At 43.7% G+C, this 27,769-nt stretch overlaps 1 protein-coding gene across 4 annotated transcripts in view; it reads right to left on the reverse strand.

Annotated features, from left to right (window-relative positions):
* Positions 1-27,769, reverse strand: part of LOC117501699 (RNA-binding motif, single-stranded-interacting protein 3) — a 467,438-nt gene that overhangs the window by 365,903 nt on the left and 73,766 nt on the right. For 2 of the 4 annotated variants that reach the window (XM_034160656.1, XM_034160658.1), the window contains exon 2: positions 3,341-3,501. In XM_034160656.1, the coding sequence (XP_034016547.1) occupies positions 3,341-3,501 (161 nt within the window). Of the gene's footprint in view, positions 1-3,340; positions 3,505-27,769 lie in introns of all 4 variants that reach the window. The other 2 variants (XM_034160655.1, XM_034160657.1) reach the window with 1 other exon arrangement.

Genomic DNA, 27,769 nt, shown 5'->3' on the forward strand with positions numbered 1-27,769 from the left:
TTTTCCAAATCTTATCAAGCCACCTCTCGGGCTAATGGAACTTTGATGGGTCAGAATTAAGAATAAATGCCTGACTTATGACATGGCCACCGGGAGCATTGCAAAATATACTGGACAGCCTGTTCCCGTCTCCAAAGGATGATTGAATAATTGGCTGCATTTGACCAGGACATTTCTGGAAATGTGGCCAAGGAAAGGTTATGCAACCAGACAGACGCGCTCACAGTCTGTATCTCACAATCTGCTGGCCTTGTCTCCATTAATGATCGTGACCCTGTTTTCATAATTTTAGAAGTGAAAGCAACTAATGGAGCCGAAAAAGCTGCTTGTGTGTGTGTGTGTGTGTGCGTGCGCGCACGTTTGAGAGACACAGAGCGAACAAGCCAAAATGGCCGTGTGATTGCGTGTTATGTTTTGATGAGGGCTTGGTCTGTGATTCCTTTGGGATGTGATCCAATCTAAGCTTTATTAGGCCTTATTGAGCTGTGTGCAGACAGGCGTGTGTTTTCTCTTTGAATATTTGACAATAGGTATATGAGTGTGTGTGTGTGTGTGTGTGTGTGTGTGTGTGTGTGTGTGTGTGTGTGTGTGTGTGTGTGTGTGTGTGTGTGCGCGCGTCACTAAAATACACTCACGTGGACACAGTTTAATGGGTTGGACAAGGTTTTGTACGTGGGACCTTTTCTATGCATGTAATTTTCTGAGGTGAGGTTTTTTTTTTTTAAGTTTTATCTGCTTGGCACCAATGACTCTGTAATACCTCACGCGTGAAAACAAATGACCACTGTAGGCTCAAAACGTGAGGGGATTTCTGAAATGTAAAGCATGCAACAGCTTATTTAGGTTTGGTGAAATGTGGCTAATTGTTTCACTGTCTGTCCTTGAGCATGAGTCGGAACCTCAAAAGTGCTCAACCTTGGGGCACAATGCCATCTTTGACTGTTACAGAACCAAGTTGCTGTTACTGGAATTGATTGCTTGGTATAATACAGTGGCTTGCAAAAGTATTCAGCGCCTTGGTATTTCACACATTTTAATTTGTTTATGGCATTTCAAATACAAAAAGTAAATCAGGCTTCTCAATATAAACATTTCTAAAATTATCTTCCTTAGACTCAAACTGAAAACAAATCCCTACCACTTGATATAAATTAATTAAAAATATAAAAGCCAAGATGATGGGTTGCATAAATAATCAGCCCCTTTGGTATACTACCTGTAAATAATCAGTTTAATTGCCAGTTTTCTTCAGACAAGTCAGGGGATGGATACATGAACATTTCCAAGTCACTGAATATGTCTTGGACTTTATTTAGATCAGTTATGAAGAAATAGAAACAGTATGGCACTCTGGTAAAACTGTGTGGAGTAGACAGTTTTCAAAAACTGAGTGACTCTGCAAGAAGGAGAAGAGTGAGGAAAGCTACCAAGCCACCCAGACAACCCAGAAGACGTTTTAGGCTTCTCTGGCTGTGATTGAAGAAATTGTGCACAGTGCAAATTCTGCGTTTTGTATCTCCAGTTATACAGCTTCATGATGAAGTGGTATAGACGAGGGTCTTCTTTCACTAAAACATCAAATCTAGGCTTGCATCTCAGATGTATCTTCTGGCAAATTATAGCTGAACTTTCAGGTCTTTTTTTTTTTTTTTTTTTTTTAAGAAAACCCTCCTCCACACAGATTTACCATAGAGTGCCATACTGTTTGTATTTCTTCATAACTGATGTAAATAAAGTCCAAGACATATTCAGTGAATTGGAAATGTTCATGTATCCATCCCCTGACTAGTCTGAAGAAAACTGGCAATAAACCTGATTATTTACAGGTATTACACCAAAGGAGCTGATTACTTATGCAACCCATTATCTTGGCTTTTATATTTTTAATTAATTCATATCAGGTTGTAGAGGTTTACTTTCAGTTTCAGTCTAAGGAAGATAATTTTAGAAATTTTTATATTGAGAAGCCTGACTTACTTTTTGTATTTGAAATGCCATAAACAAATTAAAATGTGTGAAATACCAAGGGGCTGAAAACTTTTGCAAGCCACTGTAAATCCCTGTGCACTGACCATTTCCCAGTGTTTTGGATAAACCTTCTGCTGCTCACCTTGAAAGACTGTTGCCTGTTGGACTGATCACCCATGCAACTGACGGTCTAACAACCAAGTTTGCAAATGGGCTAATATTATCAGAGAAACAATAAATAAGGCTGGTGCTTTCCATCATTCAGGTTCTCTGCACTGGGGTCCTCAGTTTAAGCTATAGGCCAACAAAAATGTGGTCTCAATTCTAGCGAAGTGTGTTTGTGGTATTTAAGTGGTGCAACAGCCAGACATGCCACACATAAGTAGTTTCATGACTTGAGTACATGGTACTTGTATACACAACAAAATGAAACTGAAAACAACCATTAAACCATCTAGTTATAATTTGAGAGGAATTTTATTTTTTGAGAAATCAAGGATCTGAACTACTGCAAAAACTCATTGTGTTTCTGTCAAAGGTGTTAACATCTGGAACAACTCTCCTGACAATATTAAAGCACTTGGTACTTTAGTAGGCTTTAAAAGACATTACAAGAATAACAAAATTGCTTGCTATAGTTGAAGACTTAGGTTTATTGATTTGTTATTACTTTTGGGTTTGTGTGTTGTGTGCCAGTGTTTGTCTGGTTGTATTTTGTAAATTTGAGTTCATTGACTAACGTTGCATGTTTTTTTTTTCTTTTTGGTATTGTCATCATGTGTGTGCGTATGTATGTTTGTACATGTAGGTACATGTGTATGTGTGTGTGTATATATATATATATATATATATATATATATATGTGTGTGTGTGTGTGTGTGTGTGACTGTGTAGATATGTATTTATGAAATTTTGCTTGTGTACATGTGTGTATATATTTCTTATTTTTTTAGTATAAGGGGTGGGTATTTATGAGCTTTGCTTCTGCCCTCACGCTTCTGGCCACACAGGATCTTTGTGAAGTTGCTTTGTTATGTTTTTTTTCTCTTTTTTTTTTTGCTGAAATGTCTGCTGAACAAAACTCATCCTTCATTCATTCAAACATATTAAAAATAAATCCTCATGGAAAAACACAAAACTTCACCTAAATGCTTCACCTCAGGCAGCTTTGGCAGCCAGTCTACTGGCATGTTCTGATGCTTTGGCACAGAAATTTTAACTCACCAGAAAACCTTTAACTTTAGTATGCGTTCTATACGGACGCGCTATGTAGAAAGTAAAAAAAAAAAAAAAAAAAAAATAGGGCTCATGATGTTTAACTCAACAAGAGGTGCAGCATTTGGACTGGATTTCATGAAGTCCTGGTACTCACGGTTGGCAGAGCTTGATAAGGTCCTGGTCTGTGGTCCCAGGTGGCAGCCCTCGGATATACAGGTTGGTCTTACTCAGCTGCTCTGCCCCTCCCTGGCTGCAGCTGTTGGAGCTGGAGCTGGGGCTGGGAGGAGCCATGGGATGTGGGGGTGGAGCATAGGGCTGCTGGGAAAAGAAGATGACAAAAACAGAAAACAGCCTTAATCTTTAAGACACTCAAGAATAAACTCAGGAGTGAAGACGTCCATGGAGAGCTATGTGAAAAAGCAAATTATTTTATAGAATGAAGAAAATACCACAGAAGTAGTGGTAAAATATAAAAATTACATTTTTTCTCATGCATACCAAACATCACGCTACGAGTATAATTAGAATAAGTGTGTGACTAATAAAAAGGGATATAGGAATAAAAATGCTTTTACAGTTACTTTTCTGTGCACCATATCCATAACATGTAGTAAATTTCAAGAAAATTAACTTTTGCCGCTTCCACTGACAGATTTTTTTTAAACAGTGTTTTTTTGTTTGTTTTTTAATTTTTAAAAGTTTCACTTAGGACATTAAATTGTACTATGGAAGAAGTAGAAGTAATTCCGACATAGGCCCATTGGATGATGCTTATCTCCAGATTCCAGGGGAAACGATGGTCCAGTGGTTAAGCGGATATCAGACCAGAGGATCCTCGGTTCAAACTCCAGCCAGACCGGAAAATCACTAAAGACCCTTGGGCAAGGTCCTTAATCCTCTAGTGCGTGCCTTGCATGGCAGCACCCATGTGTGAGTGTGTCTGTATGAGTGGGTGAATGTGAGGCATCATTGTAAAGCGTTCTGAGCTTCTGATACAGATGGAAAAGAGCTATACAAATAAAAACAAACAGAAACAAATCCTTACATCTGTCTTATATTACACGTAGATGTTATTTTGACTAGAAATTAGATGTATTTGGTAAACGTACACATGTAAAAAATGACCACACCATGACCCAAATGGTAGGCCCGAAACTTATCAACATTATTCATATTTTGTGCTTGTTTTTCAAAGTAAACTCTCTGGAATTAGAGTTCATAAGGCCTTCAGCTGCTTATAACGGCTTTAAATGATGCCAACTTCCTGCTTACTATTCATATTCTGAAAACCAATTTCATTGTGCGGAAAAACAATTTACACCTCCAAGGGTGTTACATCTTGATGCAGTAAACCTCTCTAGTCTATTTCATAAACATCTCAAAAAGAACATCTTTTTCACCCCAGTATAATCTCCCACTTCCAAGACGTATTAAACGTGTCATTCCTCTTCTTTGGTTTCCTCCTTGCACCTCTTTGGTGTTTTCTCCCGCCGTGAGACTGTTGTACCGTTAGCATAGATTTATGGCATAGGAGCCGGGGCCCCCTGCTTGCACCCCATTTATATCTCTATTGCAGGGACACAACACAGTGACAGAAAGCCAGAACCAGGGGCCTGTGGGCCAGAGCAGAAAGAAAGACTGAGAGAGGATAGAATGAAAGTGAGTGAGTGATGGATTGCAGATTGGAGAGAAAAACGCCCAGGGATTAAGAGGAACACGACTAAATACCACCACAAGCTCCGGTTGACCATGTCGACCCCAAGTTCTCCCATGACAGAATCTGATGACCTTCTACCACGAGGTAAAACACGCTGATGCGCATGTTAGGCATGGCTACCGGAGCGCGGCTGATTTGATGCACCATTTTAAGCGTGTTGCCTCCCACTGCTCAGACAAAGAGCCGCGGCCTCTGGAGCATGAAGAAAGAGACACGATCATCAATAGTCAGACAATTACCTCACTGTGCTTGCTGGAACTGATGGGCAGCCGCTAGCTGTGCTGGATGCAAACCATATATGCGCACTGCGTGATAACGCAAAAATGCCTACTTTGTAATGAAACCAAAGAGCCGCCAGACACAGAAAAGTGGTCAGAAATTCCAATTTACCTTTTGATTTCAGCCAATTGTATCCCAAAAAAAAAACATAAAAATACAAGAAGCAGCTGAATTGCTGAATGTCCCACCGTGACTTTACCATTTATGTAGTTATGCCCCTGTGGACAACATGCACAAAACTGTGCAAAAAAAAAAAAAAAAAATCAGGCACATTTAATATCATTCCGCCCCATAGCGCAAAACAGAAGAACTAGAGGATGGACTCAATACATGACTGCGTCCCACCAATTTCACAAGGTTTTTTTTTCCTGCACAAGATTTTTTTCTACAAGCAAATATTTGAAAGTTTGTTGTTTTTTTAAAGAACGATAACTGTATGACCAGCAGCATTTCTGCTCACGATGCAAACCAACTACCTAACATTCTGTCCCTAAATTGTCAATTCAAGATAAGAAAATATGCTGTTTTACCAAATACATTTGTAATAAGTACAATTCAAATGTTTATTGTCATGATTTAACCAAGTTAATTTGTGTGCTGCTTCATTTGTGAGTGTTTGGTTGTGGGAGGTTTGCATTGTGCTCCACGATAAGTGAGCACTTCTGGCCACATTGAGAGATGGTGGGCGGCTCTCCGTGGTTGCACACTTATCATACATAGGTGGTATAGACACTCAGCCCCCTAGTGGTATCTGTCTCTATGTCCCATCCTTATCATGTAAAGCAGCCAAATATGAATTACATAGATAACTGTAATAAACAAATGCAAGCACAATGATATATCTCTGTCAACACAATCTATTCAAATGTGTTTTGCTCATGAGGTATTGTGAACAGAAGAAAAATATCTTCATATTCATAAGGAAGAAAATGTAAGCTGATCTTGGCAACTGCCCCTGGTGCATCATTTTGTATATTGTGTTATGTTCACAAGATAAATAACTTCATCTGTATTACAATGCAAATACAGCATATGCACCAAACAACCATAAAATATAACACACTCACCCATCATAATGTATACCTATGGTGCAAGTATCAAGTGCACAACACGTTATGTTCACAAGACAAATAACTTCATCTGTGCTAATATGCAAATGACTGCATCAAACAACCCTAAAACAGAATTAAGCTCATCCATTCCCAAGAGGGTACCTGTGTAAGTATCAAGTGTATGCCAAGTGTTAAATAATCTTCTCAAGATAAATAACTTCATCTACATTAATATGTAAATGGAGCATATGCACAAAATAACCCTAATATACAGTATCCTCATTGACTTCCAAAGGGGTAAGTATCAAGTGCATTCCATATGTTAAGTAGACTGCGCTCGTAGATCACAAACCTCCGCCAACACTAGTTTCCAATTCCACAAATTTTTAACTTGGAAAAACCTTTCAAGGTAAAAGTCCTGTTAGAAGTGGCTTTTTCACAAGCTAAAATACAACTCATTGTCACAAATGGGAGAGATTGAGGCACTTTTGTTTGAGATATAATGCAAAATGTACACCAGAAGGGCTTTTCAATATTAAATTTGAATGTCCACAAAATCCACAATCCGAATCAGAGCCAAATTAAACTTTGTCAGGCGATAGTGAGTGCCAATCTGAATCTCACTTTCAAATAAGGGAGTAATCGGGGCACGTTTGATTAAGATATAATGTAAAAGATACATTAAATGGGGTTTTCAATGTTAAATTTAAATGGCCATAAAATCTGTAATCTGGATCAGACCCAGATCAAACTTTGTCAGTTGATAAAGGATACCATCCTACATAACTCTCTCAAATATGAAAGAAATTTCATCTTTGACAGAGGTATGAATTTTTAAAAATCCGTTCATTATTAAAGATAGGGATTTTTCCAATTTTCCAAGATTTTTCCTGACTTTGACCTTTGACCTAGAAAATTGAAATCGTTCTTGCCTATCATGACATGACTCTTCAGTAAAAATTTCATAAGGACCTACGAAAAATTGTAGGCTCCAGGCTGTTCACAACAAACAGACAAACAAACAAACAAACAAACAGGGGCGATAACATAACGTCCTTCAACTTCATTGGTGGAGATAAGTTATCTTCACAAGAAAAATAGCTTCATCTACATTAATATGCAAATGGACCATATGCACCAAATAACCCAAATATGCAATAAGCTCATTGACTCCCAAGAGGGTATCTATATGGTGTAAGTATCAAGTGCACACTGTGTGTCAATAAATTAATCTACAAAAGATAAATAACTTCATCTGCATTAATATGGACATACAGTATATGTGCCAAATAATCCTGAAATACATTCACCTAGTCCCAAGGGGGTATGTAAGGTGTAATCTTCAAGAATCTACCTTGCGTCGTTGAGTTATCATGCTCACAGGAATTTCCACAGACACAGAGAGATATGTCACCATGACGATACAGTGCCCCCCCCCAAAGTACAAGAATTATCTACAACCATTCAGGGTTTTTTTTAAATAATCTTAATGTCTTTGGCGTTTGGTGACACTTATTTTCAAATCAGAGTCAAGCGTGCACGGCGTCACCCCTTCTCTTTCGTTTCCCCCAGTTCACGGCTGTTTAAAATTTCATATATTCTGTAACCGCGAGAGACACTATGTGCAAATTCATTGGCCCAAAAGGATATACTGTTCAGAAAGGCTGTCAGCTGAGAAGGTTAATTGAAAGCTGTTTTCTCTCTTTCTGAGACTCTTTGTTTTACACCTTCACTAACACGCACACCCTCTTCCTCCATCTTGTCCTGGGCTTGGCTTGCATCGTGGACTTTAGAATTCTTATGTCCTGCCCTATCGATTTGCTTTCATTTTTTTAAGGTCAGAAGCTGAAATCTTACATAATGAGGCATAGAGGGACAAAACCAGCCCATTACTTACAAGACTGGGTGAGAGGAAGAGAGGGAGGTTATCCGAGGGGAAAGAAAATGATGGGAAAAAGTCCCACAGGGTGAAGAATGGAAGGGGTGCCAAAGGTCTCAGAGCAAGTTGGCATTCTGCAACACTTGGCAACCTGGCAACACATGGCATTCCTGACATCTGACCAAGGTCATGAGTATAATATTTTTCCCCCTCACAACACCCCATAATGACAACATGAATTTTTTTAAATAAATTTTTGCAAATTCATAAAAAAAAACAACAACAAAAAACCAAGGAATCACATGTACATAAGTATTCACAGCCTTTGCCATGAAGCTCAAAATAAATGCATTCTGACTGAGTTATTAGGTTCACAACAAACGTAACTTCTTCCACTGCATGTCATCCATGCCAATACACACACACACACACACACACACACACACACACACACACACACACACACACACACACACACACACACACACACACACACACACACACACACATACATATATACATACACACACACACACACACAGGGACATCAAATACCTATAATCAGCTTAACTGCTCTGGAAGGGGTATCTATGGAAGGGGTGGGCAACTTGTTCCAGAAAGGGCCAAGAGGGTGCAGGTTTTCTCTGCAGGCACTGATTCCACCAGGTGATTTCACTGATTAACTGATTCCACTTGCTCAAAGTGCTATTAATCAGTGAAATCACCTGGTGGAGTTAGTGCCTGCAAAGAAAACCTGCACCCTCTTGACCCTTTCTGGAACAAGTTGCCCACCCCTGATCTATGGTGTAAGTATTAAGCATATACCATGCATTGTTAAGTTATTCTGTGCACAATAAAACGACACTGGCCTTATTAATGTGCAAATACATACAAATACATACTTTAAGCACCCTAAAATCTGATGAGCTCATTTAGACACCAATACATGGTACCTATGGTGTAATTAACAAGATTCTATTATGTAACATTACAAAACTTATAGTGCTCACAGAAGAAGTCTCTACCTCATTCTGACTGGTTCATAGAAAAAATATATATAAATACTTTTCACAAGAATGATACAGAATGAACAAATGAATGGGATACCTATGGTGTAAGTGTCAAGTGTAGAACACAGGGATCTCTGACTCTGCTTTTGGAGAACACCTGTATTTTTCATGGATTCCTGGTCTACTCACACCTAATTATTCAACGGTGGTGTTTCCCAGCTGTTGATTGGCTGAGACCATTTCATTGAGATAATTAGCTGTGGGGGGAGTCAGGAGAGTTGAAAACCCTTCAGGGTGGGCACTCTCCAGCAGCAGGGGTGGAGATCTCAGGTGTAGCACACGATATATTGTTTCTTAGCTATTGTGTCAACATGCAGCACATACACGCTGGTACGTGGCAGGACCCCAAAATACTGCTAATATAATTTAATATTTCTTTCTGTATGTCCACCGGAGGTTAAATCCCGTCTCATTTCTCTTTTTGAGACATTTTGGCAACTGCCGTTTATCCCCCAGCCTGTGAGGCTACAAGATCCAACTTCTGAAATATATAAGAAAGACAAACCTCATGTGTCAGAATGATGAGGACTGAATACAACGTTTGACAAGGGGGCTTTCAGCAAGAAAGAGGAGGGATTAAGAGACTGAGGGTGAGAACGAGATGGAGACACAAAGAGCCAAAAATAAAGCAGGAAAGAAGGAAAACAGGGAGAAGAAAGAGTGTGGGAGAATAGCTGGTTATGACACTTCAAAAACCTCCAGGTGGCAAATGAGAAAAACCTCCCCGCTCCCGGCCCGGCTGTGACACACTGCTACAGAGGCTTACTGGGGATTTCAATTTGGTGCACTGTATTTTAGACAGGTGGAATGGTTTACACAAGCCCAATTTACTGAGCCAGTCGTGCAGGGGGGTTCACAGCCTCAGTGACACGCCAGCCGATGTTTATGTGTGTATTAGGAGAGAATGAAAAATCCAGTGCACATTACACTGGCTGAGCACGTGTGTGTGTGTGTGTGTTGTGCATGCGCACACCTACGCGAGGACAACATTCATTTTTAATCCATAGGTATCCCACTCTGTCATTCGGAGTAATGTGCAGGTCTGGATCCACTGTGCATAGTGCTCCGTTTGTACATTCACTGTATTGGCAATTTCAAATTCAATAAGATAATTAAATGTATAGAGGAACACTTTTTAAAATGGTTTTAACCACTGCCACAATATGAATGTCTGACTTTGGACAAAATAACTCAAATACCACATTTACTTCATTAAATGCCCCAGCAGCCTATAAGTTTCATGAAGAGGAGTGTTTATTGACGATTGTGTGTGTATGCTTATGCTGTACGCAGTACAACCTTAGGGTATGTACGGACACGCGTACTACATGCAAGAGAAGCAGTGCAGACTCCAAACGAATGTTGTTTTTCTGCAGTAGTTGCTACACAATTACATAAAATGGCTCCGCACAAATGTTGCTACTCGGTACCGTTCAAGCTAAAAGTCATGAAAGAAGTGGAAACGCGTCTGGGAGTGGTGTAGGAACAAGGATAAGCTTGTAATGCTGGCCAAAACAGCAAAACAGCTGCCTGGTAGGAGGAGAAAAGTGCGTTATTGGGACATTGAAGAGGAGCCGATAAAATGGTTCCATGAAAAGAGAACGGCAGGCGCTCACATGACAGGGAAGAGCCTGACATATGAGGCACTGCGGCTGCATAAGCAACATGGAAACCAGAAAAGACTTGATGAGATTTTCTGGCAATGAAGTAAGACTATTTCATTTTTATTTTACACTGTTCTCTCAGGAATTCACAACTTCACTCCATAAAATTTGCTGAAAGAAATCGTGGTGGGGCTTTAATGGAGTAAACATGGTAGTCACAGATGGATTTTAAGGGAGTGGGTTTGGATTGGGGCCAAAAAACAACATACCCCCAAAAAAGATTTTGCTTCATTTTGGCCAATTTCCCCTGCAGGAATAATCCATCAGGAAGTATGCATACATGCCACTGCATCCACTACACCATGGAACCAACCCAGGTCCTGCATGGCAACTATCCAGCCCCACCTCTTGCAAGTAAGCATCTCTCCCCTGCAGCCAGGTGAAATCAGGCCTATCAATGTTTAAAACCAACTTCAGGTTCTTCAAATGACTTTGAATCATGTTAAATGTGGGCTGCAAGTTACAGAGGGTATCCTTTTGAGTTTTAGCCCATCATTACAGTGTCATCCACATAAAAATGGTGATTGGCATATGCCAAGTCTGATCGTATAAATTGTAAAAACTAAAGTCCCTAAGACTGAACCCCAAGAAACACCCTTTGAAACATTCAATAACCCTGATTTGCTACCTGTCAAGTAATCTACAAACCACTCTATGCTTATATTAAATATTTATATTTCATAATCATGTTATCCACAGTACCAAAAGCTTTGGACAAATCAAGAAAAAAATACAAAAAAAAACTGGCATAATGAGCTGTAGTGGTGCTGTGCTGTTGTCTAAAACCAGACTGATGCACAGAAAGTACCTTGTGGTTTTGCACAAATGTCTAAAACTGTTCACTGATAATGAATTCAAACTACTTTGCAAGAACATAGTTTCATCATTGGTCTGGAGTTATTTAACTGACAAGGATCTCCACCTTTCAGCAAGGGAAGAACAAAAGCTGATTTCCATATCTCTGGGATTGTATTCAACACCAAAGCTACATTAAAAATATAGGTTGAAGCAACTGCGATATCATCAGCAGCCAGTTTTGAATGATTCTAAATTATCTGCGCCAACTGATTCTGAAGTGTCCAAAGATTTTAAGGCAATTTAAAATTCTGAAATTAAAACTCTGATCACCAGGGGAAACCATATTTGCAGCACACTAAGATGGTTCAGGGTTTAAACTTGATTAAAATAATCAAGCTTTTTTGATCCAGAGATCACATACTATCTGCCATAGGAGTCTATGGCTCTTTGAGACATGAATTGGTTTACCACCAAACAAACCAAGGTTCAGTTCCAGCTGAGTGTTCCACTGGTATCTGTTGGAGTCTTTGGACAAGACACTTCACCTGCTTTGTTGTAAACCATCTAGTTGTTAATGGATAACGGCCTTGGCTGGGGTAGAAATATGCAATGGAGTGGCATCCCATCCAGCGGGACTCCTAGACTCTCATCCACTTTACACTATCTGGAGATAAACACAAGCCCAATCGGCCTCAGGGCCTATATAGGACTTACATTGTCATAAGGTGTGCTACCATCATGAGTAGCTTCACTGAAATCAAGCAATAATTCAGGAGCAGCTTTACTTACAAGTCTCACAGACGAACCTTGATTCCAATATAACTCCTACTCCAACTTGAATGCAGGTCCATTCAGGTTAATTCTAGGAGTCTGCTGTGGTGTTGTGGGTTGTGCCATCCACCCCTGATTAGCAAAAACACAAGCAGAACAACAGTCCATGCCTATCTCCACCAAGTAACCACAGTGATAGATAGGCATCTCCTTCCTTGGAACTGTTCAGTTGCTACCATCCTCAGCTGTGAGGTTTCCAATCCCTGAGATCACCATCAACACTAAACATTTAACAGGTTCTTCTTCTCGATAAAATCAATGATTACACCAAATTTTGTGACCAGATTTTTACGTAATCCTGCACAATGTTGGAGAGACAAACTCCAATGTGATTATTGAGCAGAGCAAATCAAGTGATGGACTATTATGTTCCATCAATGAGTCCTGAACACATCTCTGCAGAAGATACAAAGTGACACTTAAAATGTTGTTTTCTTGTTCCCACAAAGAAGTTCTCATCATCTAAAGAAAGCGAGTATGAGGTTGGCTAAATTATGAGGATGGCTGCCACAAACATAACAGGACAAAGAGCATGGCTGTGGATTCCCCGTCTCTCTCCTCCTCCTCTGCACTCTGCAGAGCAGGGTTATGACTGTGCACCAGCGAGGTAATTGGCCTTGATTTATAGGTGGCCAGCGCAGGCATAGAAAGCATGTTCACCGGTGGCACAGGGCCAGATAAGGCCATGCTGTCGATACCTGCACAACAAGCAAATCCAACCAAAAACCTTGCAGGACCAGCGAAACGCCAACATGAGCCCTGCTGTCAGGCTGCAGGAGGTCACACATGTTAAGTGCATGTTTGTGTGCACATGCATTACCGCTTCACGGGTGGCTCAGCTTTTACTTTTGTCAAGCAGGCATACAAAAATGGCAAGCAGTCTCCTTAAATTGAAGGGGGAAAAAAAGACCTTTTGGGTCATCCTTCATTAATTCAAGCTTGCGACGTCTTTGCAAAGACTCTTAAAGAGAAGCACAGTCCCAGAGGTGTCCCTTCCAGACTGCCAGAACTAACAGCTAGCTCGGCACTCAGCTAGGCGCGGGTGAAACACAAATCCCCAAACCATCCTGCATAGCTGCTGCCAAACCTTTCGCCCTTAAACATGTGTTGTGAGAACCGTCGCTACATGTCAATGCACAAACAGAGGGAAGGACGTTGAAGAAAACATCAAAGATGGCTATTGCTTTGCCGCCGTTTTGCCGCTGGTTTTCATGCCAGGCTCTCTCGCCTTCTTTGTCTATGCTTGTCAAGGTAAAACTATAGCCAGAGGAGAGAATAGCAAATCATCGCCAACTCACCTGGGAATGCAACCCTGCTGATTCAATGGCCAAATGTATCCTAATAGGGCAGACAGTGCCGTTGGGATACCGGGGCAGAAGGAGAACACAGGAGGGGGAAAGAAAAAAACAGGTGAAAAAAAAATATAAAGACAGAGATGCAGGAAAACATAAGCCTGAGAACAGCAAAACCCAAAGAACATGGATGTAGGGAATGAAGAATAACACAGTGGATACAAAAGGGATAAAAGGAAGAGATATTGGTTGCCTAATTTGGAGTCTTCTTTCTAGGAGAGATTCTAGCATTTTTTAATAAGAGCTGTGTCGTCAAATTCTTGGACACAGAGTTTTTTTTCCTGTTGACCTTCAAGATGGTTAAGTTTTCACTTGTTTTTTTGGTTGATTATCACAAGACGTATTCAAAAACCCATGTATGTATTTCCATGAAACATGATAAAGAGGTAAGGTGGGGTTAAGAACTAAAACATGTTTGTGACCAAAGAAGTGTTTTTCACTTTTAGCATTTTTGTCAATTTCTCTTGAAATGATGCATACACATTGATAACTGCTATTTTGCATCTTTAATAAAAGTGTCTCTCCTTGGCTCCTCCTCCTCAACCTTCTATCGTCCCCATCAAGCAGAAGGAAAGGCAGATGGAGCCTTTTAACAGCTGTCTTGTAGGAAAAGCCTGACCTATGTGGATTCTAGTCCAACCACATTGTTTGGTCAGAAATATTTTTAGCCACTTGATGTGCTTTTTGGATGTATTTCTGGAAAGTCACTGCTGTCTGCCTTGAAAAAAAAGAACAAAAACAAAACACCAACAGCTATGAGTAGTGAGGACTGCTGTGTTTGTTTTTAAATATAAGAAGGGACAACGGTTTCACAGGACAGGACTCCCATGCACTATACAAGCAGATGTGTAAATTTCATGTACTTAATGTATACACACACACACACACAGCCATACCACGAATGTAAACTTAGAAGAGAAAAGCTCAGAGCACAGATGGAGAACTGCTTCATTCTCTGCACATTGCCATTAAACCATCAAATCTTAACACTGAAAATACAACCCCTGGCAAAAATTATGGAATCACCGGCCTCGGAGGATTCAGTTGTGTTGTGTGGGCCGCCAGAAGAGGAGGTACTGCTGGCCCACCACCAGAGGGCGCCCTGTCTGGAGTGCGGGCTCCAGGCACCAGAGGGCGCAGCCGCCTCACAGGAGCAGCCAGGGTGACAGCTGTCACGCATCACCTGCAACAGCTGTTACCAATCATCTGATCAGCAGGGGTACATCAGCAGGACGACGTCTCCACCTCTTTGCCGAGATATCGTTCTACCTGGAAGGTAACATTCTCAGCTAACTGTGTGACAGTAACCTTTTGTGACTTTTGTGCATTGTATAACAGACTCCTTTTCCAACAAGAGGTGGAGGTAGTTTTCCTGCCGTGCGGATTGCTGGGTGCAAACGTGCCCACATTTAATTGTTTCTTTGTTCCTCGCCAGCAGTACCAGGTCCAACACGCAGAGGCAGTGGCCACCTGGGAATTCGGGACTTGGCGGCTCCAGTATTCCCGGGGTCTGGTGGCGGAGGAAATCGTGTGGTTCCGGTTCTGCTTTGGACAGACGTCTCCTATCTTCGAGCCTGCCCACACGACACCTTTTGTGATTTGGCTTTTTGTCCATTGTTGTAATCTGTTGTATTTGTTGTGCCCATTCACAACAGTAAAGTGTTGTTATTTGACTTCCTCCATTGTCCGTTCATTTGCGCCCCCTGTTGTGGGTCCGTGTACCTACACTTTCCCAACAGGATATCTCGGCCAACGTCATGGACCCCGTGGGGCGTCAACCGGCTGTTGAACGGCCAATGGAAGAGCAGGGCGCACAGGCGTCTGCAGGAGGAATGATCGGTGAGTTGCAGCGAATCCTCACCGCTTTTACGGCTCGGCTGGATCTGATGACCGAGCAGAACGTCCTCCTTAACCGCAGGGTAGAGGCTCTCGCCACGCAGGTGGAAGCGTGCCCTCAGGGCGCTGCTGCGGCTCCCCCTCCTGTCGATCCTGTGCGCAACAGTGACGTTCCACAGGTCGTTCAACGACCTCTCCCACCTTCCCCTGAAGCATACATAAGCCCTCCAGAGCCGTACGGGGGTTGTGTGGAGACATGCGCGGACTTTCTTATGCAGTGTTCGCTCGTCTTCACACAAGTCCCGTCATGTACGCGACTGATGCTAGTAAGATAGCTTATGTAATTAATCTGCTTCGCGGCAAGGCACGCGCATGGGCTACAGCGCTTTGGGAGCAAAATTCACGGCTCCTTCTGATATATGATGGGTTTGTGAGGGAGTTCAGAACAGTGTTCGATCACCCAAATAGAGAAGAGACCGCTTCAGCCGTGCTGCTGTCAATGAGACAGGGGCGCCGGAGCGCAGCTGTTTATGCAGTCGACTTCCGTATCGTGGCTGCGAGGTCCGGCTGGAATAACACTGCCCTCCGTGCCGCCTTCGTAAACGGACTGTCGTTGGTCCTGAAGGAGCTCCTGGTGGCCAAGGACGAACCGCGGGATTTAGACGGGCTTATTGATCTCGTTATACGATTAGACAATCGGTTAGAAGAACGCCGTCGGGAACGAGACGAAGGGCGTGGCCGGGCACGCGCCGTCCCTCTCCCTTCCGGTTCCGACAGAGTTCCGCCCTCCCCACGCTCCGCGGCCTCTACGCTCCGTGTGGTTACAGCTCCCCCTGCTGATGAAGCTATGGACACGAGCAGGGCCACATTTAGGGCACCAGATAGACAGAGGAAGCTGGCCCGCGGAGCGTGCTTTGTTTGTGGTTCAATAGAGCATCAAGTGAGGGACTGCCCCGAGCGGTTAAAACACCAACGCCCGCCCCTAGAAACTGGGTTAGGGGTGGGTCAAAACATTCACGTGGGACATACCCATATTGCCACACGACTCCCAGTTACAATCCTTTATGAGGATTTAACCCTGAAGGCCCCAGCACTGGTGGACACGGGCTCTGAAGGGAATATGTTAGACAGCAGATGGGCCAGCGAGGTAGGGCTCCCTCTGGTGGCGCTTACCTCGCCTGTGCAGGTGCGGGCACTAGATGGCTCCCTACTCCCTTTAATCACACATAAGACACCACCAGTAACTCTGGTGGTGTCAGGAAATCACCGGGAGGAGATCGAGTTTTTTGTGACTCCTGCCACCTCCCGTGTGATTCTCGGTTTCCCTTGGATGTTAAAACACAATCCCCGGATCGATTGGCCGTCCGGGGTAGTGGTTCAGTGGAGCAAGACCTGCCATCGGGTATGTTTAGGTTCCTCGGTTCCTCCCGGTTCCCAGGCTAAGGAGGAGGTCAGAGTAACGCCCAATCTAGGGACGGTGCCAGTGGAGTACCATGACCTGGTGGATGTGTTCAGTAAGGATCTGGCGCTCACCCTTCCCCCCCCACCGTCCGTACGATTGTGCCATTGATTTGGTTCCAGGCGTTGAGTTCCTGTCCAGCAGGCTGTACAACCTCTCACGACCTGAGCGCGAATCAATGGAGACCTACATCCGGGACTCTTTAGCCGCCGGGTTGATCCGGAATTCCACCTCCCCGATGGGTGCAGGTTTCTTTTTTGTGGGTAAAAAAGACGGCGGACTTCGTCCATGCATTGATTATAGGGGGCTGAACGAAATCACGGTTCGTAATCGATACCCGTTGCCCTTGTTGGATTCAGTGTTCACGCCCCTGCATGGAGCCCAAATATTCACTAAGCTAGATCTTAGAAATGCGTATCACCTGGTTCGGATCCGGAAGGGAGACGAGTGGAAGACGGCATTTAACACCCCCTTAGGTCACTTTGAGTACCTGGTCATGCCGTTCGGTCTCACAAACGCCCCCGCGACGTTCCAAGCATTAGTTAATGATGTCTTGCGGGATTTCCTGCACCGATTCGTCTTCGTATATCTAGACGATATACTCATCTTTTCTCCGGATCCTGAGACTCATGTCTGGCATGTACGTCAGGTCCTGCAGCGGTTGTTGGAGAACCGGCTGTTTGTGAAGGGCGAGAAGTGTGAGTTTCACCGCACATCTTTGTCCTTCCTGGGGTTTATCATCTCCCCCAACTCCGTCGCTCCTGATCCGGCCAAGGTTGCGGCGGTGAGAGATTGGCCCCAACCCACTAGCCGTAGGAAGCTGCAACAGTTCCTCGGCTTTGCAAATTTCTACAGGAGGTTCATTAAGGGCTACAGTCAGGTAGTTAGCCCCCTGACAGCCCTGACCTCACCAAAAGTCCCCTTCACCTGGTCGGATCGTTGCGATGCCGCGTTCAAGGAGTTGAAACGGCGCTTCTCGTCTGCACCCGTTCTGGTGCAGCCCGATCCTAGTCGCCAGTTAGTGGTTGAAGTGGACGCCTCGGACTCAGGGATAGGAGCTGTGCTTTCCCAGAGTGGGAAGACCGATAAGGTCCTTCACCCGTGTGCCTATTTTTCCCGCAGGTTGACCACGGCCGAACGGAACTATGACGTCGGCAATCGAGAACTCCTTGCGGTGAAAGAGGCTCTTGAAGAGTGGAGACATCTGTTGGAGGGAACGTCCGTGCCATTCACGGTTTTCACTGACCACCGGAACCTGGAGTATATCAGGACCGCCAAGCGGCTGAACCCCAGGCAAGCCCGCTGGTCACTGTTCTTTGGCCGTTTTGACTTCCGGATCACCTACCGTCCCGGGACCAAGAACCAGAGATCGGATGCCTTGTCCCGGGTACATGAAGATGAAGTCAAAGCGGAGTTGTCGGATCCACCGGAACCCATCATCCCGGAGTCCACTATCGTGGCCACCCTCACCTGGGACGTAGAGAGAACCGTCCGGGAGGCCCTGGCACGAAGCCCGGACCCCGGAACTGGGCCAAAGAACAAACTATACGTCCCACCAGAAGCTAGGGCTGCAGTCCTGGACTTCTGTCACAGCTCCAAGCTCTCCTGTCATCCAGGGGTGCGAAGAACCGTGGCAGTTGTCCGGCAGCGCTTCTGGTGGGCGTCCCTAGAAGCCGACATCCGGGATTATATCCAGGCCTGCACCACCTGCACCAGGGGCAAGGCTGACCATCGCAGGGCATCAGGTTTACTCCAGCCGCTGCCTGTGCCTCATCGCCCCTGGTCCCACATCGGCCTGGATTTTGTCACGGGCCTCCCACCGTCCCAGGGTAACACCACCATCCTCACGATAGTGGACCGATTCTCCAAGGCGGCCCACTTCGTGGCCCTCCCGAAGCTCCCAACAGCCCAGGAGACAGCGGACCTCCTGGTCCACCACGTCGTCCGGCTGCATGGGATTCCAACAGACATCATCTCCGATCGCGGTCCCCAGTTCTCCTCGCAAGTCTGGAGGAGCTTCTGCCGGGAACTGGGGGCCACGGTGAGTCTCTCGTCCGGGTACCACCCTCAGACCAACGGGCAAGCAGAACGGGTAAACCAGGAGGTGTAACAGGCCTTGCGCTGCGTGACTGCCGCGCACCCGGCGGCCTGGAGTACCCATTTGGCCTGGATCGAGTATGCCCATAACAGCCAGGTGTCTTCAGCCACCGGCCTCTCCCCTTTTGAGGTATGTCTGGGGTATCAGCCCCTGTTGTTTCCGGTGGTTGAGGGAGAGGTCGGTGTGCCCTCGGTCCAGGCCCACCTACGGAAGTGCCGTCGGGTGTGGCGTGCCACCCGTTCTGCTTTGCTAAAGGCCCGGACGAGGGCAAAAGCCCATGCAGACCGTCGGCGGACCCCGGCCCCTGCGTATCGGCCAGGGCAGGAGGTGTAGTTATCCACAAAGGACATTCCCCTCAAAGTGGACTCCCCCAAGCTACAGGACCGATACATCGGCCCATTCAAGATCCTTAAGGTCATCAGTCCAGCCGCAGTGAGGCTTCAGCTTCCGGCCTCACTGCGGATCCATCCTGTGTTTCATGTGTCCCGGGTTAAACCACATCACACCTCACCCCTCTGTACTCCGGGTCCGGCGCCGCCTCCTGCCCGGATAATCGATGGCGAGCCGGCTTAGACTGTACGCCGGCTTTTGGATGTCCGTAGGATGGGCCGGGGCTTCCAGCATTTGGTGGACTGGGAGGGGTACGGTCCCGAAGAACGCTCCTGGGTGAAGAGGAGCTTCATCCTGGACCCGGCCCTCCCGGCCGATTTCTACCGCCGCCACCCGGACAAGCCTGGTCGGGCGCCTCCTGGCGCCCGTTGAGGGGGGGGTCCTGTTGTGTGGGCCGCCAGAAGAGGAGGTACTGCTGGCCCACCACCAGAGGGCGCCCTGTCTGGAGTGCGGGCTCCAGGCACCAGAGGGCGCAGCCGCCTCACAGGAGCAGCCAGGGTGACAGCTGTCACGCATCACCTGCAACAGCTGTTACCAATCATCTGATCAGCAGGGGTACATCAGCAGGACGACGTCTCCACCTCTTTGCCGAGATATCGTTCTACCTGGAAGGTAACATTCTCAGCTAACTGTGTGACAGTAACCTTTTGTGACTTTTGTGCGTTGTATAACAGACTCCTTTTCCAACAAGAGGTGGAGGTAGTTTTCCTGCCGTGCGGATTGCTGGGTGCAAACGCGCCCACATTTAATTGTTTCTTTGTTCCTCGCCAGCAGTACCAGGTCCGACACGCAGAGGCAGTGGCCACCTGGGAATTCGGGACTTGGCGGCTCCAGTATTCCCGGGGTCTGGTGGCGGAGGAAATCGTGTGGTTCCGGTTCTGCTTTGGACAGACGTCTCCTATCTTCGAGCCTGCCCACACGACACCTTTTGTGATTTGGCTTTTTGTCCATTGTTGTAATCTGTTGTATTTGTTGTGCCCATTCACAACAGTAAAGTGTTGTTATTTGACTTCCTCCATTGTCCATTCATTTGCGCCCCCTGTTGTGGGTCCGTGTACCTACACTTTCCCAACAAGTTGTTTAATTTTGTAGAAAAAAAAGCAGATCACAGCCATGACACAAAACTAAAGTCATTTCAAATGGCAACTTTCTGGCTTTAAGAAACACTATAAGAAATCAGGAAAAAAAAAATTGTGGCAGTCAGTAACGGTTACTTTTTTAGACCAAGCAGAGGGAAAAAAAATATGGAATCACTCAATTCTGAGGAAAAAATTATGGAATCATGAAAAACAAAAGAACGCTCCAACACATCACTAGTATTTTGTTGCACCACCTCTGGCTTTTATAACAGCTTGCAGTCTCTGAGGCATGGACTTAATGAGTCTTAACAGTACTCTTCATCAATCTGGCTCCAACTTTCTCTGATTGCTGTTGCCAGATCAGCTTTGCAGGTTGGAGCCTTGTCATGGACCATTTTCTTCAACTTCCACCAAAGATTTTCAATTGGATTAAGATCCAGACTATTTGCAGGCCATGACATTGACCCTATGTGTCTTTTTGCAAGGAATGTTTTCACAGTTTTTGCTCTATGGCAAGATGCATTATCATCTTGAAAAATGATTTCATCATCCCCAAACATCCTTTCAATTGATGGGATAAGAAAAGTGTCCAAAATATCAACGTAAACTTGTGCATTTATTGATGATGTAATGACAGCCATCTCCCCAGTGCCTTTACCTGACATGCAGCCCCATATCATCAATGACTGTGGAAATTTACATGTTCTCTTCAGGCAGTCATCTTTATAAATCTCATTGGAACGGCACCAAACAAAAGTTCCAGCATCATCACCTTGCCCAATGCAGATTCGAGATTCATCACTGAATATGACTTTCATCCAGTCATCCACAGTCCATGATTGCTTTTCCTTAGCTCATTGTAACCTTGTTTATTTCTGTTTAGGTGTTAATGATGGCTTTTGTTTAGCTTTTCTGTATGTAAATCCCATTTCCTTTAGGCGGTTTCTTACAGTTCGGTCACAGATGTTGACTCCAGTTTCCTCCCATTCGTTCCTCATTTGTTTTGTTGTGCATTTTCGATTTTTGAGACATATTGCTTTAAGTTTTCTTTCTTGACGCTTTGATGTCTTCCTTGGTCTACCAGTATGTTTGCCTTTAACAACCTTCCCATGTTGTTTGTATTTGGTCCAGAGTTTAGACACAGCTGACTGTGAACAACCAACATCTTTTGCAACATTGCGTGATGATTTACCCTCTTTTAAGAGTTTGATAATCCTCTCCTTTGTTTCAACTGACATCTCTCGTGTTGGAGCCATGATTCATGTCAGTCCACTTGGTGCAACAGCTCTCCAAGGTGTGATCACTCCTTTTTAGATGCAGACTAACGAGCAGATCTGATTTGATGCAGGTGTTAGTTTTGGGGATGAAAATTTACAGGGTGATTCATTTCATTTCATTTATTTATTTGAATAGGGACAATGCACATTAATGAACATCAGTATAAAAACAAATGTAAATATGCCGGATTATAGCTACAAAGCTAGTTTTCATCCATAGTCCCTAGGCAGGCAAATACATAAGAAAGAAAATATAATATACAAAATAAACAACACAAGGGAATGTTAAAAGTCTAGTGGTCACATGACTGGTTTGTTTTCAGCCATAGTTTGAGTTGAGCTCTAAACCTGATCAATGTAGGGCTCTCCCGTATGTATAGAGGAACACTGTTCCAGATGTTGGTGGCCCTCACAGAGAGAGTGTTCTGTCCAAAAGTTGTTCTCCTGTGGGGGACCTCACAGTCTCCTCTGGAGGAGGCCCTGGTTCTCAGGCCACTTGAAATCTTAGGTTTAAACAAGGTAGACCCTGGAGGTGGGGCTAGTCCATGTAGCACTTTATAAATGAAGCATACATACTTAAAATTTATAAAATTTTCAAAATTGAAAAGATTGTACTTGTTTAAAATATTACATACATGAAAAGAATTAGGTTTTCGGTCAAAAACTTTAAGAGATTTTTTGTACAGAGATTCAATTAATTTCAAATTGGTAACTGTGGTGAGAGACCAACTTGTGATGAAATATTCAATATGAGATAAAATCATTGAATGGAGAAACATTCTGGCAGCACCAAGTGTTAGAAAAGACCTGATTTGTTTAAAATTTTTAAGGTTAAATTTGACAGTACTGGCAAGTTTTTTAATATGATTTTTGAAGGACAAAGTGGAATCAAGTATCACGCCGAGGTACTTGAATTCTGTGACAAGTTGTAATTCTTCTCCTCTCAAAAATACTCCGGAACTTTTTATTTCTTTTGATTGCTTTGAGAACATCAAACAGACCGTTTTTTTGGAACTGAGAAGCAAACATGATTTCAAAAGCCAGTCATTTAATTGCTCCATGGCTGAGGTCAGAATAGAAGCTGCCTCTTTAACGCTCCTTGCATGAGTATAAATTACAGCATCATCTGCATACATTTGGAAATTCACGTTATTACATATTTTGGGAAGATCATTTATGTACAGGGAGAATAACAGGGGACCAAGTATTGATCCTTGCGGCACACCAACAGAGACATCCAAGACTGATGATTTTACACTGTCAATTTGTACACATTGTTTTCTTGAGGATAAATATGATTTAAACCACTGAATTGCCTCTGGCGAAAAATTGAAGTCTGTTAATTTTGTTAGAAGAATTTCATGGTTAACAGTGTCAAAAGCCTTTTTAAGGTCAAGGAACACTGCACCAACACAAGGATATATATCCAATTTACTTTTCACCTTTTCTATAAAGAAGCTGCTGATTCAGTGGAGTGGTTTGCTCTGAACCCAAATTGCATAGCATGTAGATTAAAGGGACTATAATTTAAATGTTCATTTATAATATTTGCTACCCATCTCTCAACAACTTTGGAAATGACTGGAAGTATACAGATTGGTCGATAATTGGATATATTTGAACTGTCACCAGATTTAAAAATTGGGGTGACTGTGGCCAGTTTCCAGGACGATGGGACAACTCTCTGTTTAAGTGATAAATTAACCATGTGTGTTATTGGTGCAACAAGGGACTCTTTGCATAATTTTAGGAGATGAGTGTCTAGTCCATGAATGTCTTTAGCCTTAGAATTTTTTAGTGAATCAATAATTTTGGACACTTCCAGCCCTGTTATTTCACGTAAATTAAAAACAGGCTGTGTGAGATCAATAGACCTTGGTTTAAGATCAGGAGATGGAAATAATTCACTTATTTCCCTCACAGAATTGAGGAAATAATTGTTAAATTCATTTGTCAATAGATCTGGATCAGTCACAGCAATATTGTTCACGTTTAGCTCAATTTCTTGTTTTGCTTTTTTATCCTTCCCCGTTAATTTATTTAAACTTTGCCAGATCTTTTTGGAATTTCGATTTGCTTCAGAAATGATGTTCATGAAAAAAATTGCTTTAACCTTTCGCATAATTTGAGTAACCTTATTTCTTAGTGAGGTAAATTTATTCCTGTCTGTGACGAGATGGGATCTGATATATTTTTTTAGTTGCTCATCTCTGTCTCTCATCCATTTCTTACATTCATCATTTATCCATGGTAACAGATTTCTCTTTCTTTTGTTGTGGCTTCCCTTTTTGGTAAAATTTAACATTACTTTGTTAATTTTCTTGTGAAATAGGCAGCTGCTATTTTCAACATCTTTACTTTGAGTGATTTCGTTCCAATCACAACTTTGCAGAGCTGCCACAAGATTTGGTAGTAATTTTTTGGGAATTATTGTTTTAGGTAAGACTTTTACATTTGGCCTATACGAATCATCAAAACGTTTTTTTGTAAGTTTTCTTGAGAAGAAGATGGCATTATGGTCAGACAACCCAGTCACGTAATTAAACGTTTTGATAATTCTTCCAGGTTTATTTACAAAAAGCAAGTCTATCAAAGTTTTGGAATGTGAAGTTATTCGAGTAGGTTGTTCTATTAACTGTTTAAAATTAAAATGTTCAATAACTTGTTTCAGGTTCTTTCTAGCTTTCTTATCATTCCAGTTTACATTAAAATCTCCAGTAATTATAATTTCTTTATTTAAATCACAATGATTAAGAAGAAGTTTTAAGTTGTTATAAAAATCCAATTTAGCAGATGGTTTACAATACAAGCAAATTACAATGAAAGACATTGCAGGTGAGAGTGAAATTTCTACACCAACATACTCAAGCTGGATTTCTTCTGGCAAGTTTATCCGTCTACATTTTAGAGTGCTTTTAACATAGAGAAGAACACCTCCACCCCTCCCATGTGCCCTGTCATTCCTATAAACATTATACTCTGGCATAGTTACCACTGAATCTGGAGAGTTGTGTGATAACCAGGTTTCAGAAAGCCCCAAAAAGTCAATGTTGGAGTTGCAGAGCAGATGTTGAAGCTCTTCATTTTTAGATGCCATACTCCGTATATTCAAGTGTCCACCTAAAAAGCCTTTTGGTTTGGCTCGCGGATCCCAGATTGTTTTTGCCTGATTAAGTGTATGGAAAATCTTAGATGTCCAATGTTTTTTGAAAAGAGGATTTCTCTCCTTTTTTTGTGGTGGTGGAGGCCCGGTTAGCTGTAGCCCGGATGGTGAAGGCCCGGTTAGCTGTAGCCCAGGTGATGAAGGCCCGGTTAGCTGTAGCCCGGATGGTGAAGGCCCGGTTAGCTGTAGCCCAGGTGATGAAGGCCCGGTTAGCTGTAGCCCGGATGGTGAAGGCCCGGTTAGCTGTAGCCCAGATGGTGAAGGCCCGGTTAGCTGTAGCTCAGATGGTAGAGGCCCGGTTTACTGTAGCTCAGGTAATAGAGGCCCGGTTTGCTGTAGCTCAGGTAATAGAGGCCCGGTTTACTGTAGCTCAGGTAATAGAGGCCCGGTTTACTGTAGCTCAGGTAATAGAGGCCCGGTTTACTGTAGCTCAGGTAATAGAGGCCTGGTTTGCTGTAGCTCAGGTAATAGAGGCCCGGTTTGCTGTAGCCCAGGTGGTGGAGGACCGAATAGCTGTAGCTCAGGTGGTGAAGGCCCGGTTAGCTGTAGCCCAGGTGGTGGAGGACCAGTTAGCTGTAGCCCAGGTGGTAGAGGCCCGGTTAGCTGTAGCCCAGGTGGTAGAGGCCCGGATAGCTGTAGCCCAGGTAGTAGAGGCCTGGTTTGCTGTAGCCCAGGTGGTAGAGGCCCAGTTAGCTGTAGCCCAGGTGGTGGAGGACTGATTAGCTGTATCCCAGATGGTACAGGCCCGGTTAGCTGTAGCCCAGGTGGTGGAGGACCAGTTAGCTGTAGCCCAGGTGGTAGAGGCCCGGTTAGCTGTAGCCCAGGTGGTAGAGGCCCGGATAGCTGTAGCCCAGATGGTGGAGGACCGATTAGCTGTATCCCAGATGGTATAGGCCCGGTTAGCTGTAGCCTAGGTGGTGGAGGACCGGTTAGCTGTAGCCCAGGTGGTAGAGGCCCGGTTAGCTGTAGCCCAGGTGGTGGAGGCCCGGATAGCTGTAGCCCAGATGGTAGAGGCCCGGTTTGCTGTAGCCCAGGTGGTAGAGGCCCGGTTAGCTGTAGCCCAGGTGGTGGAGGCCCGGTTAGCTGTAACCCGGTTAGCCCGGTTAGTTGTGGCCCAGATGGTGGTGGGCCGGTTAGCTGTAGCCCAGGTGGTGGAGGCCTGGCTAACTGTAGCCCAGATGGTGGAGGCCTAATTAGCTGAAGCTGTAACCCAGGCAGCTGAGGTAGAAACCAGGGTAGCTGTAATTGTAGCCTGGTTAGCTTAGGGGTTGGGCCTGCTAGCTGTAGTCCAACCCGGTCTGTGCTCAGAACCAGTCCAGGACTTATTTCAATATCACCAGCTAAAAGTAATATTAACACAAGTTCCAAAGCCCCCAGGGATGACCTAGATGTAAGTGAACGATCAGGTTTACCTTGAGGTGGCCTGGCATATCCAGAATTGAGAAATCTTGTGAACAAGAGGTACTGATTCCTTTTTACTGGGTATAGAGTTGAGTTATCCATTTTCCGAGGGCCCGATAAACTCCAGAAAAGGTAACAACATATAGCAATGACAAATACATATGTTGATGGCACAATCCAAGGGAATTTGATGGTTTTAGAGTCTTTTTTAGGCAAAAACACAGGACCTGCCTGACTGTGTGTCTGCGCCCTGGCGGCCATCTTCCATAATTGCCATAAATATTCCATAATTTATTCCTCAGAACTGAGTGAGTCCATATTTTTTTCCCTCTGCTTGGTCTAAAAAAGTAACCGTTACTGACTGCCACAATTTTTTTTCTTGATTTCTTATAGTGTTTCTTAAAGCCAGAAAGTTGCCATTTGAAATAACTTTAGTTTTGTGTCATGTCTGTGATCTGCTTTTTTTTCTACAAAATTAAACAACTGAATGAACATCCTCCGAGGCCAGTGATTCCATAATTTTTGCCAGGGGTTGTAGTTGACTGCTACAACAATCTGTAAAATATCATTTTGATAACCTTACACACACACACACACACACACACACACACACACACACACACACACACACACACACACACACACACACACACACACACACACACACACACACACACACACACACACACACACACACACACACACACACACACACAAATATATATATATTATATTTTATGGTCTGAAATCTCACACGATTAACCAATCAGATTTAACCTTCCTTCCCACTGTCGCCAAGTGCTTGCTCACAGGGGGTCGTTTTGACCGTTGGGGTTTTTACGTAATTATTGTATGGCCTTGCCTTACAATATAAAGCGCAACTGCGCCTTGGGGCAACTGTTTGTTGTGATTTGGCGCTATATAAATAAAATTGATTGATTGATTGCGGAGCAAATGCAATTCGATTATATATATATATATATATATATATATATATATATATATGTGTGTGTGTGTGTGTGTGTGTGTGTGTGTGTATTTGGCTGAATTGTTCCATTCAGGTGCTTATTCATTCACACTTTGGAACTACTCTGATTGAAAGGCCTGTTTGACACTCAGTGCTTCTCGACTTACTACTACGGCTTCTCCCTTGTTTCACTTGGGGATGCCACAGCAGATCATACATGTTGATTTGGCACAGGTTTTATACCAGATGCCCTTCTTGACGCACCCCCCAC

Source organism: Thalassophryne amazonica, chromosome 20 (genome assembly GCF_902500255.1).
Source record: "Thalassophryne amazonica chromosome 20, fThaAma1.1, whole genome shotgun sequence".
NCBI classification, from domain to species: Eukaryota; Metazoa; Chordata; class Actinopteri; order Batrachoidiformes; family Batrachoididae; genus Thalassophryne; species Thalassophryne amazonica.